The 21085-nt window shown below is 34.5% G+C and overlaps 1 protein-coding gene across 1 annotated transcript in view; it reads left to right on the plus strand.

Annotated features, from left to right (window-relative positions):
• ROBO2 (roundabout guidance receptor 2) overlaps nucleotides 1-21085 on the plus strand; it is a 788084-nt gene that overhangs the window by 74651 nt on the left and 692348 nt on the right. The window contains 1 exon segment of the mRNA XM_043994477.1: nucleotides 4680-5006. Coding sequence (XP_043850412.1) covers nucleotides 4680-5006 — 327 coding nt within the window.

The following is a 21085-nucleotide window of genomic DNA, read 5'->3' on the forward strand; positions in this document are numbered from 1 at the left end:
TTAAAACTGCCTGTTCATATCTTTTGACCATTTATCTATTAGAAAATGACTCATATTCTTATAAATTTGACTCCATTGTTTATAAATTAGAGAAATGATGTCTTTATCTGAGAAAAGTTCTGTGAAATCTTTCCATTTTATGATTACTATTTATTTCCCTCCATCCTATTTCCCCCTTATTCTTTCTTTCTTTTCACCCTGTCCATAAACAAGAGCATTTTGCTTCTGACTACCTCCTCCCCTACTCTGCCCTCCTCTCTATCAGCCTCTCCTTTTCTTTTATCACCTTCCTATCTTACTTTCCTATAGAGTAAGATAGATTTCTATATGCATTACGTGTGTATGTTATTCCCTCCATACCAGTTCCAATGAGATTAAGGTTTAAGTGCTACTCTCCACCTACCCCATCTTCCCTTTTCCTGTAAAAGCTCTTTCACACCTCTTTGATGTAAGATAATTTTTCCCATTTTATCTCTCCCTTTCCCCTTACCATTCTTCTTTCTTATTATTTTAAAATATTATCCCATCTTATTCCACTCACACCTGTTCCCTCTGTCTTTGTATATTTCTAACTGCCCTTTATAATGATAAAATTCTTAGGAGTTACAAGTGTCATCTTCCTATGTAGGAAAACAAACAGTTTAACTTCATTGAATCTCTTAATATTTCTCTTTCCTGTTTACCTTTTTGTACGTTTCTTGTCTTGTATTTCAAGGTTGAATTGTCTATTCCACCCCTGTTTTTTCATCAACAGTACTTGAAAGTACTCTATTTCATTGAATATCACCTTCCAAGGGCTCTAATCTTTTAATGTAGAAGCTGCTAAGTTTTGAATTATCCTGACTTTGCCTTTACAATATTGGAATTGTTTCTTTCTGCATGTTTTTTTTTTCTCCTTGATCTTGGAGCTCTGGAATTTGACTATAATATTCCTGAGAGTTTTCATTTTGGGTTTTCTTTCAGGAGGTGATTGGTAGAGTCTTTCAATGTCTATTTTACCATTGGATCTAACATATCAGAACAATTTTTCTTAATGATTTCTTAAAATACGATGTCTAAGCTCTCTCTATCTCTCTCTATTCCTCTCCCTCTCTCTGACAATCTCTTTCTTTTGGATCATGGCTTTCAGGTAGTCCAATAATGTTTAAGTGATGTCTCCTTAATTTTCCAGGTCAGTTGTTTTTCCACTGAGATATTTGAAATTTTCTTCTTTTTTCTTTTTGTTTAATTGTTTCTTGATGTCTCAGGAAGTTATTAGCTTCTACTTTCCCCATTCTCATTTTTAGGGAATTATTTTCTTCACTGAACTTTTGTACCTCTTTTCCCATTTGGCCAATTCCACTTTTTAAGAGGTTCTTCTCTTTAGTGAATTTCTGTATATATTTTTATATTTGGCCAATTTTTCTCTTAAAGTTTTCTCTTTAGTGTATTTTTGAGCCACTTTTATGATTTAGCCTATTCTATGTTTTAGGTATTATTTTCCTCAGTATTTTTTGTGCCTCTTTTACTAAACTGTTAACTCTTTTGTCATGATTTTCTTGTATCATTCTTATTTCTTCCCCAATTTTTTCTCTACCTCACTTATTTGATTTTTAAAATTCCTTTTGTGCTCTTTCAGGAATTCTTTTTTTTGGGGGGTGGGGGGGTTTGAGACCAATTCACACTTTTCCTTGAGGGTTTGGAAAGAGCAATTTTGACTTTGTATCGTTCTTCTGAGTTTGTGCTTTGATCTTCCATGTCACCATAGTAACTACCTATGGTAAGGTTTGTTTTTGGTTGGTTGATCATTTTTCCAATCTATTTCTTGACTCTTAACTTTATGTTAAATTAGACTTTGCTCCAGGGGAGGAGGGGGTAGTATCCTTATCTCCAAATTTTTTATTTGGCTATGTTCAGAGGTAGTTTTGGGGTTCTGTAACTTTTCATCATGTCTTCCACAATAGTATGATCTAAGAAACAGTGTGGTCACTGCTCTCCTGAACTGTGCTCTCGTCTTTTAGTGACCATAAGCATTCTTTTCCACCCTGTAACTGTGACCAGCTTCTTCACTCACTTTTGGCCACACAGTGTTGTAGTGTTCCTCCTTGCTATGAGACTGCCACCAGAACTGTTTATGGGCATTGCAATAGAGTATTGCACCTAGTGCCAGCAAAGTGTCCCCTGTTATCTCCTTTGACAAGTTGTCTGACCTTCTTACTGTCTGTGGACTGTGAGATTTAGAAACCTTTGATGGGTGATGCAGTTGTTCATAAGGCCTGCTGATGGCTTGTCTGGGTGGGGCCTGTGCTTAATTGCTTAACTGTGTTTCACTCTCAACCCAGTAAGACTGACCTTTCCTGGCAACCTTCTAAGTTATTTTGGGCTTCAAAATTGTTTCACCCTGTCCTTTTGTTGATTCTGATACTCCAGATTTTCTTTTCAGGCATTATTTTAAAGTTTTTTGGAGGGAATTTTGGAAAATCTCAGGCAAGACTATGATTTTATTTTAATATCTTTGAAACTATAATGATTTTTAGAAGTAAATTCTTAGGGGACATATTTTGAGAACATTACAATGAAAACTATACTGTAAAACTGCTTAAAGTGATGTCTATTCATATTTTTTTTTTGGTGGGTCAATGAGGGTTAAGTGACTTGTCCAGAGTCACACAGCTAGTAAGTGTCAAATGTCTGAGGCTGGATTTGAACTCAGGTCCTCCTGAATCCAGGGCCAGTGCTTTATCCACTGTGCCACCTAGCTGCCCCGATGTCTATTTATATTTTTAAAAGACTATTGGGGGGCAGCTAGGTGGCGCAGTGGATAGAGCATGGGCCCTGGATTCAGGAGGACCTGAGTTCAAATCTGGCCTCAGACACTTAACACTTACTAGCTGTGTGACCTTGGGCAAGTTACTTAACCCCAATTGCCTCACTAAAAAAAAAAAAAAGACTATTGGACCCTTTTTAGATTTAGAAGAAAAAGGGGAGCTATATCTCTTAGGTTATGTTAAATATAATATTCATTTTAGAAGCTAAAAAAAGTTTACTACCCTTCCATTTTTATATCTCATATTTTATTAAATATGAATTTTATTAAATGATGCCCCCATTAGAGTAACTTTATTCCCAAATATTCAACTAACCAAGTTGATATATATTATTCAAATATCCAGCTATCTATTACCTAGACCATAAATATTGAGCATCTGGGATCAAATGAAAGTTGATTAGAGACAGTGAGAGGAGAGAGACAGAGGGAAAGAGAGACAGAGAGAGACAGAAAGAGACAAAGAAAGACAGAGACAGGGAGGAAGGAGAAGGAGAAGAGAGATAGGTAGGCAAAGTGGCACATTAGATAGAGTGCTGGAAGACAGGAATATCTGTGGTAAAATTATGCCTCTGAAACATGCTTCCTATGTGATCCTGGTTAAGTCATTTAATCTTGGGCATTTCCCTAACACTAGATCATTTAGCATTTCTTTGGTGGAAGAAGTCATGGACCAAAGAAGTACTGACACTGAATTTTTCCAGACTATTTATATTAGTTATCCATGATACAAATGGCATTACTAACCTGAGTCCCAGCTCTGTAAGATTACTTCATTTAAACTAGGCTGCACCTACATACAGGTAGTCTCCATTTTTGAATATACAGACCCTCATTTCGAAAAATATTCTTTAAATACAATGAACATATTAGGAGCTAGAAGAGATGCAAAAATCAGAGAAGACATGGTCTCTTTTCTCTTGGATCATCACATCTATGCCCAAATAACTTATGCAAAATAAAACATTACAAGCATATAACAACAACAAAGTATATAAAAGAGGTGCAAAAGAAATGATTATTTGAAATTTGAAAAGCAGGGAAAGCTATTACCCCAAATGGAGGATCAATGAAATCTTTATATGAGTTAGGCCGGACTTTAAATGATACAGGATATATAAACATGTATAACATTCTAGGTGTGGAAACTAGGATGAACAAAGGTAGGAAAGCAAATTAAGAGGACAGAGTGGGAGATAAGGGTGGAAATAATAGGAAGAGTCAGTTTGTAGAGGATCTTCTGTGGCAGGTTTATTTGGTACATACTGGGGATGCATTGAAGGGTTTTAAGCGGATGAACAAGAGAAATCTTTCTCTACCTGAGGAAGATTATGAATTAGCAAAGTAGGAAAAAATGTATATAAGAAGACAGTCGCTTTCTATCTTGCAGTATTCAAGTGCATAGTAGGCATTCAGGTCTTTACTATGAAAATAGATGGGAGGGGCTTTATGCCTGCTATGAAGACAGGTTACCCTACCTGGAAGTCCTTTGGGGCAGTTCCCAGTGGGGTATATCAAAGAGGTAAAAGAAGATATATGTCTGGAACATTTGTATGTTGAGAGATATCTTAATAGTTATTTTTATCAAGAACAATAGGTAACAAAAAAAGAAAAAAGAATAATAGGTAATAAATTGAAGAAGCAAAATGAGTAAGTTTTAGATTAAATAAGTTGTTTGAGATGTGTGTCCGTCCTTTCATGTATTTAATTTTCTATAAGATAAATTTTATATACTGATCGAGTGTTTGTTGAAAGAATGAATAAATGAATTAATGTTTTAGATTCAATACATTATGGTTATAGATGAGAACCAATAAAGAAAAATTTAAAATGTAAAAATATAAGAGTTTTTCTTTTTCTTTTGTGTTTTTAGGATCACGTCTTCGTCAGGAAGATTTTCCTCCCAGGATTGTTGAGCATCCTTCAGATGTTATTGTCTCTAAAGGAGAGCCAACAACTTTGAACTGCAAAGCTGAGGGCAGGCCAACTCCGACTATAGAGTGGTATAAAGATGGTGAGAGGGTGGAAACTGACAAAGATGATCCCCGATCCCATCGCATGCTGCTGCCTAGTGGATCTTTATTTTTCTTGCGTATTGTTCATGGACGTAGAAGCAAGCCTGATGAAGGAAGTTATGTCTGTGTGGCACGGAACTATCTTGGTGAGGCAATGAGTCGCAATGCATCTCTGGAAGTGGCATGTAAGTAAAAGCAATTAAAGTATTTGAAACATATATGAATTTATTTCTTCATTAAATTTTTATTCAGCCATTTAAAAAATCAATACATTGTGTTACTTAATTTTTTAATTGCCCTTGACATTTTCACAGAAATCTTCAGTACACTGAGAAAAAAGTGCTATAAAAATACTTTAAGATAGGCAAACTATCTTAAAACAATGAACAATTTGGGATAATAACAGTAACTTTCAAAATATAATTTATTCTTTTGGAATACAGTGGTTGAAGGTATCAAGTTAGATGTGTTAATATGCAAAGCTCTTCACACTTTTAAAAATATTGTTCTGTTAATTATGAATACTGAAGTGGTGAACTGACATTTTTCTCCTCTATTATATATCTAAGTAAATATCTTAATATAGACTTTATTCTCTAGACTAGAGACTCCCTTTCAAACCCAGGTTAGAAATAAAAATGAACCCATGACCCTTACCAAAAAACTAAACCTGGTCTTGCACAAGGGTCTCCTAAATTAGACTTGAATATAGAGTTTAGATAAATCTTTTAACTTGGGGTATATCACATCTCAGGTAGATTGAAACCTCTACCTGCTTTCTTATTCTTTGTGGTTTTAATCTATTTCTTTCTAAAAATACTCCATAAATAATTTATGCAAAGATACTGAGCCTTATCTCTGGTTGTTTTAATATTCAAGGGATACCTGCATAAGGAACAGGCTGTCTAATTGTCATTCCTTATTTTTCTACATGACCTGCCTAAATAATTTTCTGGTAATAAAAGTCCTTAATGATGTCTTTCTTGCTTTATTCCTTCTATGCAAGTGATGTTGGTAATATCCTCTATACATCTATTATGAACGTACTCTTTCATTGCTCATGGACCACCTCTACCTTTTATTCTTTTGAGTTAATGATGTTCTGTGATTTGCAGTCATATTGTATTATAGGGAGAATATTAATATTAAGATGTAGTTTTGGCAGCAGTGAAATTTTTGGGATTCAATGAATGTATTTTGAGGATTTGTGTTACTATCCTAATTTTTCTCTTAATATTCTGTTTCTATTCATTTAAAGTTTAAAGAAATATTGGTGCTCTTTTGATATAATAGATACTATCCAACATACACACACAAACCCCTTTATAATATGTAATCTTTTTGAAAAGAAATAAGCAAGTAAACCCATATTATTCTATTATCCACCAGAAAGCTTTGGTAATATTATGCATTGTTTTCTGATTTACATTTTCAATCACTTATGCTAGTAACAGGTCTTTGATTATTATATTATAATATTATATTATTGCAATAATAATATTGGGATTGTTTTTTAATATTTCAAGGGAGTATCAAATAATGACACTATATTAAGTATTTCAGGGAAGTATCACAGAACTTGTACTGACTTGCATTGGTAGAAGATTTTTCCTCTTTAGTGAATTCCCTGTACCAGTGAAATCATAGGCTTTGTCCTTTCCCATTCTTTGTTATAGAACTAAAAACAAGTTTTGAAAGTCAATTGAGCACCTGACATGAAGTTATTTTATTGTTTTATGTTTGTGAAATTTAACCAATGGTGTTAACTTCTGGAGATTAAATAATAATTTGAGAATTATTTAAATTCAATATAGTTTTGTCATCCAAAATAAAATTTAGAGTAGATGCCAAAATAATAAACAATATTCTGTGCAATAAATAAATAAATAACAATGTTCTGTACAATAGATGTTAGTATATAACTAACAACGTTAAACATTTTTAAACAATGTTAGAGCATAACTCATTTAAAATGTTTTGTTCTTAAGATCATGAAAACATATTCCCATGCAATTAAAGTTTAAACAAGATCCTTATAGTGCAATTAGTATAATTAAAAATTACAGATGAGGAAATTGAGAAATACTTAAGTTATTAGGTCATATAGCAAATTAGTAGCAAAATCAACCAATCAGCATTTATTAAGTACAGATTTAGGACTAAAATCTAATTCTGGTTCCTATTTTATGAAAACTGGAATTCCAAATTTTATCCTTCCCTCTATTCCCTCCTCCTACCCTGAGACAGTCCATAATCAGATATAGGTTATACATGTACAATCATGTAAAACGTTTCTGTATTAGTCATTTTATATAATAAGACTTGAACAAAGAAAAAGAATGAAAGCAAGAAAGTGAAAAATAGCATGCTTTGGTCTATTCCAACAATATCAGTTCTTTCTCTGGAGCCAGTATACTTCATAATTAATTCTTGGGATTGTCTTATATCATTGGATAGATAAGAATAGCTAAGTCATTCACAGTTCTTCACTGTACAGTATTACTGTTATTATGCATAATATTTTCCTGGCTCTGTTCACTTCATTTTGCATCAGTTCATGTAAATATTTCCAGGTTTTTCTGAAATCACCCTGAAAAGCTTATTTTCTTAAGAGTATACATTCCTTGGAAAATGATATTTTTCATAGACTTCTGTGTATATAATTTAGGAACAGATAATTTTTGTCCTTTTATTTTGGAGAATTACTGAAGGCATTGGAGGCCTTCCTCTAGGTCTTTTAAAAAGTTTGTGGATATAATTGAATTACTTGTACTATGCATCATCAATCTTTCCCTTTATCTTACTACAAGATGAGCCCATCTCTTTTTCTAATTATACATCTTCTAGAAGATATCATTTAATCTATTTCTCATAAGCAAATCATCATTGGTAGTAACCTGTGACTTATTTAGATTTCCCATTTCCCTTTGCATTTTCTGTAGTTGGGCAGATCCCCTATTTTATATATATAAAAGACAATTAGACTATATATATATATTAGACAATTAGGATATATATGTGTGTGTATGTGTATATATATATGTGTGTGTATATATATATATATATATATATACATAAGACAAGAAAGAAAAGGATAATAACATGTGGGTGTGTTTTGGCCTGTACTTATGGAGTCCTTACCTACATCAATGAGATCATACATCCATTGACATCTACTTAGTGAAATGGAAAAATGATAAAGATGGAGGATACTTTAGGATAGCTCTATCTCAAGAGGATCAGAGCATAAGATTATTTTCTAGCTCTCATCTCTCCTTTGATTTCTAGTGCTGTCTCCTAGAAATCTCTAACTGGATGTATGATCATCTTTTCAGGCTCAACATAACTCAGACAAAGTTCATTATCTTTCCCCTTAACCCCCTCCCCCCACAACATCCTGGTTTTGGTCAAGCATGCGAATATTCAGAACGTCATTTACATTCACTTCCTCAGAATCATCCTTGACTTTTCACTCTCAATTAATTGGCAAGTCCTCAACACCTCTTACCTCTATCCCCTTTCTACTCATATGATAATCACCCTGGTATATACACTCATTGCCTCTTCCCTAGATTATTGCAGTAGTGTCCTGATTGTGCTGTCTTAAATTTCTCCTTTCTCTAATTCGTTGTACCAAATTTATATTTCTGAAATGCAATGTAAAGTGTCTTACCATGCTGCTTTCTTGATCAAGAAGCTTTAGCAGCCTCCAATTACCTTAAGGATAAAATAGAAACTTCTTTGGTCAGCATTTAAAGCCCTTCACAGTTTGGTTCCACTCTTGGTACAAACTATCTCCTAAATGCCTAGAATATTCTCCTTCCTCAGCTAATCTGTTAGCTGAACCTCCTTTAAGATGCTTACTAAGAACTGTGGAAACAACTTATTTATTCAGTTATTAATGACTACTTTCTCTCCCCTCCAATAAACTGTGTATGTATCTATCTATATCATCTACATCTATGTCTTTCTATGCCTATGCCTATGCCTATGCCTATACCTATATATATCTATATCCATATTCATATCTATATATGCATGTATGTATACAGAAATACATAATACATATATAAATACACACACTTTTAATTTACTTATCTATGAAAAGTTGTACAGTATTTAATCAGTAGAATGTAATGCACTTGAGGAGAAGGACTCGTGGAAAGTCTCTCTCTCATTTTATTTTGTTTTCAGTATCCATAGGGTCTAGCATAATACCTGGTATTTCATAAATATTTAACAAATGCTTGTTGATTCATGTTTGTTAATTGATAATGTCCCTTTTTGTTTTAACTTTTTTTTTGTAGAGCTAAAAAGACTGAGCCTATACATTTATTCTTGTTAGGATATACAGAGTTCAAGAAAAAGCTTAGAGTTAAAATTCTGGAACTAAATAGAACCTTAGAGATCATTTAGTCTAACTCCTTCATTTACTCAGTCTATGATTATGGGCTATTTACTTAACTTCCTGAGCCTTGTCTGTTAAATGAGGATAATAATACTTGTATGAGCTATTTCATTATATTGTGGTGAGAATGAAATGTGGTAATATATATTTGTATGTAAATTTTCGGAAAATTTTAACATACTACATAAATATCAGTTATTATTACCATTTTACTGATTAATAAATGGAGACTTACAGAGATTTGCTACCTATCCAAGTTAATATAGCCAGTTAATAGCAGAGCTGGGTCTAGACACTCACTTGTGACTTGCTATTGTACTAATAAATCATATACTTTGTAGAAGTATATGACATATACTTTTAGAAATTTGCATTGATTATCTGATGGTGAAGTAACATGTTTCATAGGAACAAATCATAGACTACCACAGACTTTGAAGGACCAAATTTTAGGGTTGTATGGTTAGCATGAACAGGTTACAGGACATTACAAATGAGGAATTAATTATACTGCAGAGGTGGTATAAAGCAGAGATGACAGAACATGTGATGCTGAAATGTGAATGCTGCCTGAATCAGATTAAAATTAAACTGGGTAATATTTGACAAAATAAATAAAAATCCAGTAAGCCATAAATCATTTTAATATGTAGTTTTCCATTTGCAAAACAATTTTAGAGTTACTTATCTCATTTAATCCTTCCAACAACTTTGTGAGGTAGGTTTTGTTATTATGACTCATTTTGAAGGATAAACACATTGAGGAGGTGAATGAGAGAAGGTTAATTCACATGGTCTGTCATTCCACCAGTTGCTTCATTTTCCTTTCAGAGTGTTTCAAATGTTTGTTTCTGATATGATAAGGAGAATTTTCTGGACAAAAGTCCTTTTCTTTTGTTCAGTGTTTTTCCAGGGCAAACAATATCCCCCAGCCTTTAATAAACACTTTAGATTTATGAAGACTGCATATTAAGTGGAGAAAAAAATACTGAGGACAAAAATCTATAAATTGAAATTACAATCACTTGCTTTCTGTTGAGCCTGATTCAAAATAGCCAATATTACATTTCAGCATCTAACTTTTCTCAATCATCCTCAAGGCCAAAACAATTTTTAAACATTTAGCAAATAGAACCACAATTTTTGATAAACAGTATCTGACATTGCTGAACTGAGTAGATGCCTTTTCAATGGAACTATCAAAAGAAAGAGTTGCAGTAACTAACATGGATAGAATTTCATTTTCCAGCACCAGGGTGCCACATGTAAGAAACACAGAGGGTATGGGGGATCCTCACACAGACTGAGGCTGACTATGATCTAGGCTGAATTAGTGGCAGCCCCCAAGAGATAGCAGCCATAGCCCCAGGTGTTAAATATGTGACAGCAGCTTGATCTATCGACCACTCTAAGAGGGGGCTATGGCCTAAATGAAAATTCATGAAAAATTGATGAAGTCCCCAGATTATTTTTTTCCCTTTTTCTTTTCTCAGCACTGTGGCAGTGCACTGAGGAGAGATTAAATGAGGTGTTGAACGCTTTAGTTGCAAGAAGGTTGTGGTTCAGAGGTCAAGGGGGCATGCAGAAATGGTCCCCCCCCTGCTACTTTTCTTACTTCTAAAGCAAAATACAAGGGCTTTTCAGATTAGCTGGGATTTGCCATGGCTTTGATATCAAAATAAAAAGCATAATGTTGAAAGTAGATTTTTGGTGCTACTACAAAAGAGTGAACAGCTTCTGATTCATAATTCAATTGGAGTACTAAGAATAGATTGAATTCCATGACTGTGGGGTGATTTTTTTCACCTCTATATTTCAGGGCCCATAGTTGAAATAAAGTCACTTATAGAAAGAAAGGATCTTGCATTATTTATAGGTCACAGATTGCTGGAACAGCAAAGCTTTGGAACACTTCACAAACATAATGATCCTGTTTACTTTAAATCCCAAACTTAATTAGCATTTTATCTTTACTAGTAAAAGAGGTTACAGTGGAAGATTGACTTTAGTAAAGGAGGTCACAGGTGCTATTCAAATTGACATAAGGGTAAAATATTTCATATATACTTTAAGTTAACAATGTTTGTTTTTTCTGTAAATTTTAAATCCATAAATTGTCCTAAGTAATTTTCAAAACTACTGAATGAGTGCTATACCCCAAAGCACCTTCTTCTCACTGTGCTTTGCCTTTTTTCTGACTGTTGTGTGCCCCCCCTTCTAAGACCACTGTGGAATTTTAGAAATTATTCCCCCTCTCCTTGCAAATGAAGGAAATGCACAGTATTGCATTTGAAGACACACTTTTACTGTATATTAGGTATATGATTTGGGGGCACATTAGTTGTCTCCTGCCCTACCAAACTCTCTGAGATTGTGACTTTCTATGTAACAGTGGAGTTTCTGATCTGAATTAGGATGGAATCACAGGTGTCTATAAAAAATGATGGAGAAATACACAATGGGAAAATACTTTCTGGCTTAATAAATGATTGTTGATGACTATTCTTCATGCCCTTACTCTGCCTAAGCCATATTTCCTTTTTAATTTTTTTAAATTAAGATATTAGGGGGCATTGGGGACAGCTAGGTGGTGCAGTAGATAACACAGTGGCCCTGGATTCAGGAGGACCTGAGTTCAAATCTGGCCTCTTACACTTGACAATTACTAGCTATGTGACCCTGGGCAAGTCACTTAACGCCCACTGCCCTGCAAAAAAAAAAAAAAAAGATATTAGAGGGCAGCTAGGTGGTGCAGCGGATAAAGTACCAGCTCTGGATTCATTAGTACCTGAGTTCAAATCTGGCCTCAGACACTTGACACTTACTAGCTACGTAACCCTGGGTAAGTCACTTAACACCCCCCCCCCATTGCCCCGCAAAAAAATTAAGATATTAGAATGATAATTTCCAAACATATGCCATGTCACTTTTATTAAAAAAATGTGTTCCTGCACTTTTCCTGAGTCTATGTAATTAATATTCTTAGCTTTTATTTTATTCACATGAAATCACAATTTATTATAATTTTGTAACAAATATAAAGAAGTCTTAAACTTATGATGAGACAAGATAAAATATAGGCATTTACTTATGAAATAATGTATAATTTTCATATTTAAAATTATAAGATGATATCAATGATAATATTTAAAGGATCATATATTTAGAGCTGTAAGGGACCTCAGATGACATTTACATCAGCTCTTTTATTTTATAAAGGAGGAAATTGAGGGTCAGGATGGTGAAATGTCTTTTTACAAGGTCAGAGGAAATATCAGAGATCAGTGTTGGACACAGATATTTCAACTCCTATTCACTGATCTTTCAACTATAACATTCTGCTTTCCCTCAATGTTATATTGCTAGTATTAGGGAATGACATCCTCCACTTTACATACTCATTTATAGGTGGTGTGATCATCCTATCTCTTCCTAATTTATTTTCCTTATGCATTTTTTCCTAGTTCTAAGAGTATATGTTGTGATTTTTTATGTTGATTATTAACATTGTAACATCCTTTTCATTAAAAAAATTAACTCTGAGCTGCCACCATGGTTTATTAAATATAATTTATTATATGAATTGAAGAACTTTAAAAAATTATTTGTTCATCTTTTTCTTTATTTCAAACCCTCTAATTTCCTAGGCTTAAATAAACATGAAGGTTATTGGCTATCTAATTTATTGACAGAGTGATAAATAATTAAACAGACAAAATTATTATTTACAATATGAGATAGACTATAGCCAAAATCAACTTTAACCTTTAATATAATTGCTGACTTTTAAATTCTGAAAACAAGAGTTCTACTATTCAGTTCTCTCAATATACCGATTAAAATATCTCCCAAAGAATTTTCTTCTTTTTTCTTCACAAAATAGGTGTTAATCCCCTGTTCTCTCAGGAATTAAGTTCTCTGTCGTTTCTTCAGCTATATCAGTTAATAGTCCCTCCATAATGAGAATTAAATGCTGGGGGCGGCTAGGTGGTGCAGTGGATAAAGCACCGGCCCTGGACTCAGGAGTTCCTGAGTTCAAATCCAGCCTCAGACACTTGACACTTACTAGCTGTGTGACCTTGGGCAAGTCACTTAACCCCAATTGCCCTGCAAAAAAACAAAACAAAACAAAACCAAACCAAAAAAAAAAAAGAAATAAATGCTTCATTTCCTCACTGAATTTAAAAGAATTAACATTCAAACTGTAATTGTATAATTCTATTGCGACTTAAAGATAGAGGGTCTCATCTCTGTTGGGGAGGGTATTGAAGTTGGTGTTAAACTTTTAAAAAATTAAATTTACTATTTTATTTTCCCATATTACATATAAAAACAACTTTTAACATTCATTTTTAAAACTTTTGAGTTTTAAATTTTCTCCCTTCATTCCTCCTTCCCCCCACCTTGAGAAGGCAAGCATTCATTATAGGTTATACATGTGAAGTCATGCAAAACATTTCCATATTAGTCATGCTAAAAAAGAAAACATAGACCAAAAACTCAAGAAAAATAAAATAAAAATATGCTTCAAATCTCTATTCAGACACCATCAATTCTTTCTCTGGGGATGGATAGCATTTTTCATCATAAGTCCTTAAGAGTTCTCTTGGATCATTGTATTACTGAGGATTCTTAAATCATTCATAACTTATCACTTTACAATATTGTTGTTACTTTGTACACAGTACATGCCACTTTGCATTAACTCATGAATGGCTTTCCAGGTATTTCTGAAAGTGTCATCCTCATCATTTCTTATGCCAAAGTATTCCATCATAATCAGATACTATAATTTGTTCAGCCATTCCCCAATTGACAAGTATCCCTCCAATTTCCAATTCTTTGCCAGCAGATAAGAGCTGCAATAAATATTTTTGTACATATAGGATCTTATCCTTTTTGTTTTTAATCTCTTTTGGGGTACAAACCTAGTAGTGGTATTGCTAGGTCAAAAAGTGTACAAGGTTTTATAGCCCTTTGGGAAAAGTTTCAAATTGCTCTACAGAATAGTTGAATCAGTTTACAACTCCACCAACTGTCTCATTTTCCCCACATACCCTTAAATAGTCGTTATTTTCCTCTTCTGTCCTATTGACCAATCTAATAAGTACCCAAGAATTGTTTTGATTTGCATATCTCCAATCAATAGTGAATCAGAGCATTTTTTATCCATATGGCTATAGATTACTTTGACTACTTCATCTGAAAACTGTTCATATTTTTGATCATTTATTAGTTGTGAATGCCTTGTTTTCAGAGAAAATTGCTTAATTTTTTCTCACAATTACTATTGCTAACTGTATTTATCTTCATCCTTTCCTCCCAACCCCCCTCATTTATTCTATTCTGTCTCTCACCCTGTTCCTACTCAAAAGTGTTTTGCTTCTGACTACCCCCTTACCAATCTGTTCTCCTTTCTATCACATCCTCTCTTCTTTTATCCCCTTCTCCTACTTTCCTTCAGAATAAGAAATATTTCTATACCTAAATGTGTGTATGTTATTCCCTCTTTGAGCCAATTCTGAAGATAGTAAGGTTCACTCACTCCCCCTCACTTCTCCCATATTTCCCTCCCTGTAAAATATTTTTATTGCCTCTTTTGTATGAGATAATTTACCCCATTTTACCTCTCCCTTCCCTTTTCTCCCAGTGCATTCTTCTCTCACTACTTAATTTTATTTTTTTAGATACCATTCCTTTATATTCAACTCACATCTGTGCCTTCTGTCCATATATACTCCTTCCAACTGCTTTAATAAGTTTAAGCTTTTAATATCACTTACGGTTTCAATTTCTTATTTACCTTTTTACGCTTCTCTTGAGTCTTGTATTTGAAAGTCAAATTTTCTCTTCAGCACTAGTGTTTTCATCAAGAATGCTTGAAAGTCCTCTTTTTCATTGAATGCCTATTTTTCCTCTTAAGAATTATACTAATTTTTGCTGGGTAGGTAATTCTTGGTTGCAATCCCAGTTCTTTTGCCCTCAGATCCTTTAATGTAGAGGCTACTACTTCTTATGCTATCTTGACTGTGGCTCCATGATACTTGAATTGTTTCTTTCTGGCTGCTTGCAATATTTTCTCCTTGACCTGGGAGCTCTGGAATTTGGCTATAATATTCCTAGGAGTTTTCCTGTTGGGATATCTTTTAGGAGGTGATTGGTGGCTTCTTTCAATTACCCTTTGTTTCTAGAATATCAGGGCAGTTTTCCTTGACAATTTCTTGAAAGATGATATTTATGCTCTTTTTTCATTATGGCTTTCAGGTAGTAAAAGAATTTTCAAATGATTTCTACTGGATCTATTTTCTAGATCAGCTGTTTATCAAATGAGATATTTCACATTGTTTTCTTTTTTCTTCTTTTTGTTCTATTGTTTCTTGATTTTTCATAAAGTCATTAGCTTCTATTTTCTAAGTTGTAATTTTTAAGGAATTATTTTCTTCAGAGAGCTTTTGTACCTTCTTTTCCATTTGGCCAATTCTACTTTTTAGGGAATTGTTTTCTTCAATGAATTTTTGTGTCTCCTTTATCAAGCTGTTGACTTTTTTTTTCATGATTTTCTTGGATCACTCTTATTTCTCTCCACAATTTTTCCTCTACCTCTCTTACTTCATTTTCAAAGTCCTTTTTGAGCCATTCCATGGCCTAAGACCAATTTATGTTTTTCTTGGAGGCTTTTGATATAGCACTTTTATTTATCTTCTGAGGTTGTGTTCTGATCTTGTCATTAAAATAGCTTTCTATGGTCAGAATTTTTATGTCGTTTTCTCATTTCCCCCAGCCTGTTTCCTGACTTTTAACTCCTTGTTAAAGTAGGGCTCTGCTTCCAGGGTGAAAGGTGAACTGTCCCAAGCTTCAGGGGTTTTATGCAGCTGTTTTCAGGGATATTTCTAGGGATTTGTAAGTTTCCAGTTCTTCCAAGGTAGAATGATCTAAGGATAGGTATGTTTACTACTTTCCTCATCTGTGTTCTGGTCTGTGAGAGACCATAAGCCCTCCTTTCTTCCATGGAACTATGATGAGGGGACCCACAAGCTCTGGTGTGCTAGTGCTCCTCTTTGCCCTGGGGCTCCCCTCACCCAACCCCAGGCTTGCAACATGTATCCAAATATGGGGAAAGCAAAAGAGTCCTGCCTAAGAGTTAGCAAAGAGACCTGTGTAATCACCTTCTAACCAGTTGTTTCATCTCCTTACCATATGTGGGCTGAGAGTTCCAGAAGTAGGTGTTGCTACTGCTGATTCAGTGGCTCTCAAGGCCTGCTTCTGGTTTGTTTGAACTGGGTCTGTGATGGTGCTGGACTGCACTCCACTTTCACCATAGGGCAACAGATCTTTCCTGCTAAGTTGTTTTTGGCTAGAAAAATATTTTACACTATCCTGCTGTGGGTTCTGCTTATCTAGGAATTCTTTTATGGCATTATTTAAAGGTATTATTTAAAGGTGGTTGGGGAAGAGCTCAGGCAAGTCAGGCAAGCTTTTCCACCACCATCTTGGCTCTGCCTTCCCTAAATGATTTTTAAGTCCCTCAAAATAATTTGGGAGTACATCAAATACACATTAATATTATATATAACACATTTAACATTGTGCAAAGCACCATTTGATAAACTGCTTCAAATAAGGAGAAAAATCACTACTAATTTAGCAATACTAATGATAATCATTAAATGGCCTAATAATACATTTATAACACTACATATCACATCAAAAAGTAGCATTTAGGGGCAGCTAGGTGGCACAGTGGATAAAGCACCAGCCCTGGAGTCAGGAGTACCTGAGTTCAAATCCGGCCTCAGACACTTAACACTTACTAGCTGTGTGACCTTGGGCAAGTCACTTAACCCCAATTGCCTCACTAAAAAAAAAAAGTAGCATTTGACATATATAACACATATAAACATATATAGATAATTCAACAATGAATTACATCTAGCTGAATGAGTAAACACTTTTGCAACATTATAATTTAATTCTGTATTGATTCTGTAACCTTTTTGACCCCAAAGCTTCTGAATCCCAACTATGTCCCTCTGCAATTATATATCTAATTTTTGTCTTGTCCATAGAGTCTGTCTATTCAACTCCATTAGACCATGAGCTTCTTGAAGGCAGGGGACTTATTTTTCCCTTTCTTTTTATCCTCAATGTTCAGCATAGTACCTAGAACATAGTAAGCAACTTTGCCTCACCCAAAGGTTAACTATTTCTACCACAGGGGTCCCTGCTGCCTCCCTTTACATAGTTTACTTAGTTTGACTTAAGAACTCCCTTTAGTATCATTCCTATCAGCTGGCCTTTCTCATTTGGGCTTTGACTCTCCTGACATACTCCTCCTCAGAAGTTACCATATAAATCTGTTCCTAGGTATCTATATAACTACTGTTTTTGTTTGATCCTTTGGTAATTCAGAGTAACAAGTTATCTCACCAGTTCTGAATTTCTTATGAACTAGCTTGTGTATTTTAAAATTCTAAATGTGGGTTCTAATCTGTCTCCTTAATTTTAGGGGGAAACTGGCTAAAATCACTGATAAATAAGTTTAGGCTTTTAAAGGGTTTATTAAAAGATATAAGATAGTAAAGAGAGTGAAAGATTGAAAACAGATTTCTTATAGCATGGAAATCCTAGCTTTCCTACCAGCCCACTTGACATCCTGCCACCAAGCCGATGTCTTCAACCAAAAGAGGAAGAAATCCTCAGCCAGCGTCAACTTCCTCCTTCATGGTCTCCTCCCAGAAATGGGAGGTTCTTCAAGCTGATTGGCTAGCATCATTCAAATTCATTGGTTCAATGGACCCAAAGGTGGTCTCCACATAAAGTTCAAAGTTTTTAGCTTCTGAGAACAATACCCTCTTAAGGGCCAGCCAGATGTGCTTACAATCTAGTTAACTGGAAGTAGGCCAATCAGCAGTCAATCACTCTCACTTAATTCAATCAGTTTAGATTAATCTCCAGGTGGGCCTGTGTGGGTGTGGGTATGTGTATGTATGTATATACACACGTATTTTGGAAAAATCTATATACATTCCTTTAGGCTATACATTTCAGCAAGAAATACTATAGTTTCAATTACTTAAAATGAAATTATTTTCTGTAATCCAGATTTGCATTTTATGTTGTTCAGATACAAGTTGTTGCCAAGACTGGCATAGTAGCAACTGCAAGAGAATGGAAAGGAGAAGTTTAAGAGCAATCATGAATAGAATCTTTGAAGGGACTTGGTGCCTTTTATGTGACTGAATATGAGACAGAAAGGATGTGAGAAATCAAAGAGGATTATTAGGTTACAAGATATGGCATATGATTTTTTTTTTAAATGTTGAGACATTGTTATTAAATTTAAATTGAGATACATTATAGGGTACTGTACACAGTACAGTAGTTGCACGGACTAGTAAGAGTCCTATGACAAATTCTACGTGAAGATTTCTGATATATAAAATTTCTAACCGTCTGAGGTAATAATTAAATTAATCGTTTTTTTGTGTGGATCAATTCTTTATTTCTCACATGCACTATATCTTGACTGCAGTGAAGAATGAAAGAGAAGCTACATTAGATAATTGCTTTCTTTCTAGGTCTGCTTTTCATTTTCTTCAAGGAAAAATGGTTGTGTTTAATATTTATATAGGATTTCCATGTAAAGCAGCCTTATCTGTTCAATCAGAATACCTTTATCAGGTCAATCTGAAAAATCCTTCTTAAGTACTTAACTCTTTTCTTTAGGGCAAATGGATAAGATGTCTTATTCCATTCTTGAAAAGTGTTTGTCTGTAATAGAGATGTTAGGTTGGGATATGCATTATGTCTTTTTGTGTCACATTAAAAGGGAAAACTTTATTAATGAAGTAACCTCTAGTAATAAATAGACCATTATATTCTAGAATCTTTCCTTTTATAGGATGACATGCAAATGCACCATTATCTTTTTTTTGGTAAAAGTATTAAATCAAGTTAATCATAATTAAGAGATTTCTATAGTTGCTTTCCGGGAAATATTGCCATTATTAATTTACAGCTTTCCATTCATATCCAATGTGAATTTCTCTTGAAGAAAAAAGATTCTTAAATGTTAGTTAATGTACCCACACATATATACACATATGAAACGTGTATATATGTGTGTATACATGTACTTCATATATATATATATATACATAATGAATTCTCTTTACTATGATAGAAAGTGTGAAAGTTAATTGCTTATTGATTACTCAAAGTGTTCCATTGGAAGTTAATATTAATTAAATTTTTTTTCTTTTTTTGCAGGGCAATGAGGGTTAAATGACTTGCCCAAGGTCACACAGCTAGTAAGGGGCAAGTGTCTGAGGCCGGATTTCAATTCAGGTCCTCCTGAATCCAGTGCCGGTGTTTTATCCACTGTGCCATCTAGCTGCCCCCTGCATGTGTATATATATATATATATATATATATATATATATATATATATATTTGCATGTATATTTTAATCAGGGGGCAGCTAGGTGGCACAGTGGATAAAGCACCAGCCCTGGATTCAGGAGAACCTGAGACACTTGACACTTACTACCTGTGTGACCCTGGGCAAGTCACTTAACCCTCATTTCCCCCCCCCCCCATTCACAAACACACAGACACAGACACACACACAGACACACACACACACATATACACATACATACATACAGTTGGAGCTTTCCTAGTCTGAAAAAGAAATGATTGAATTAATATGTAATTTTGCAAATTCTATACGTAGAAGGATATGCACACTGTTTCAAGTAGAGGTACCACAGAATAAAGATAACGTGACTGGAAACTCTTTTTCTTTTAGGATGCCACCCAAGAAGTGGCATTGCTATGTCGAAGAGTATTCATGGTTTTATAGCCCCTTGGCCATAGTTCCAAATTGCTTTACAGACTGAATCTGTTTACAAATTTACCAAGAGTGTATTAATGTGTCATTTTCCCCATATCTCCCACAACATTTGTCATTTTCCTCTGCTGTTCTATTAATCCAATCCAATATATATGAGATAGTACCCAGAATTGTTTTGACTTGTATCTCTCCAATCAATAGTGAGACCATTTTTTTTTTCATATGGCTATAGGTGGCTTTGATTATTTCATCTGAAAACTTCATGTCTTTGATCATCTATCAATTGGAGAATGTTCTTATTTTAACAAATTTGGCTCAGTTCTCTATGTGTTTGAGAATGAAGGCCTATCAGACAAACTTGCTTCAAGTTTTTCTTTTTCACAGTTACTATTGCTAAGTATATTATCCTCCATCCCATTCCCTCACCTTGATATTTACTCTGTTTTCTATCTTCTTTCACCCTCTCCCTCCTCTAAAGTGTTTAGCTTCTGACTGCTCCGTCCCCTAATCTGTCCTCCCTTCCTTCACTCTCCCCCCCGCCCCATTTTCCCCTTCTCTTCCCACTTTCCTGCAGGGCAAGATATATTACTTTACCCGAGTGTGTATGTTATTCCCTCTTCGAGCCAATTCTAAGGAGAGTAAGGCTCACTCACTCTACTGCACCTCCCCCATCTTCCCCTCCACTCCATAAGCTTTTTCATGCTTCTTTTATGTGAGTTACTTTACCCCATTCAACCTCTCCTTTTCCCTTTCTCAAAGTGCATTCCTCTCCCCACTTAATTTTTTGAAGATATCAACAGGAGCAGCTAGGTGGCACAGTGGATAAAGCATGGTTCTGGATTCAGGAGGAACTGAGTTTAAATCTAGCCTCAGACACTTGACACTAACTGTGTGACCCTGAGCAAGTCACTTAACCCCCATTGCCTCACCAAAAACAAACAAAGAAACAAATAAATAAATAAAGATATCGACATGGGGAAGTTAGATGGCAAAGTGGCTAA

The sequence above is a fragment of the Dromiciops gliroides genome, chromosome 3 (genome assembly GCF_019393635.1).
Source record: "Dromiciops gliroides isolate mDroGli1 chromosome 3, mDroGli1.pri, whole genome shotgun sequence".
Taxonomy (NCBI): domain Eukaryota; kingdom Metazoa; phylum Chordata; class Mammalia; order Microbiotheria; family Microbiotheriidae; genus Dromiciops; species Dromiciops gliroides.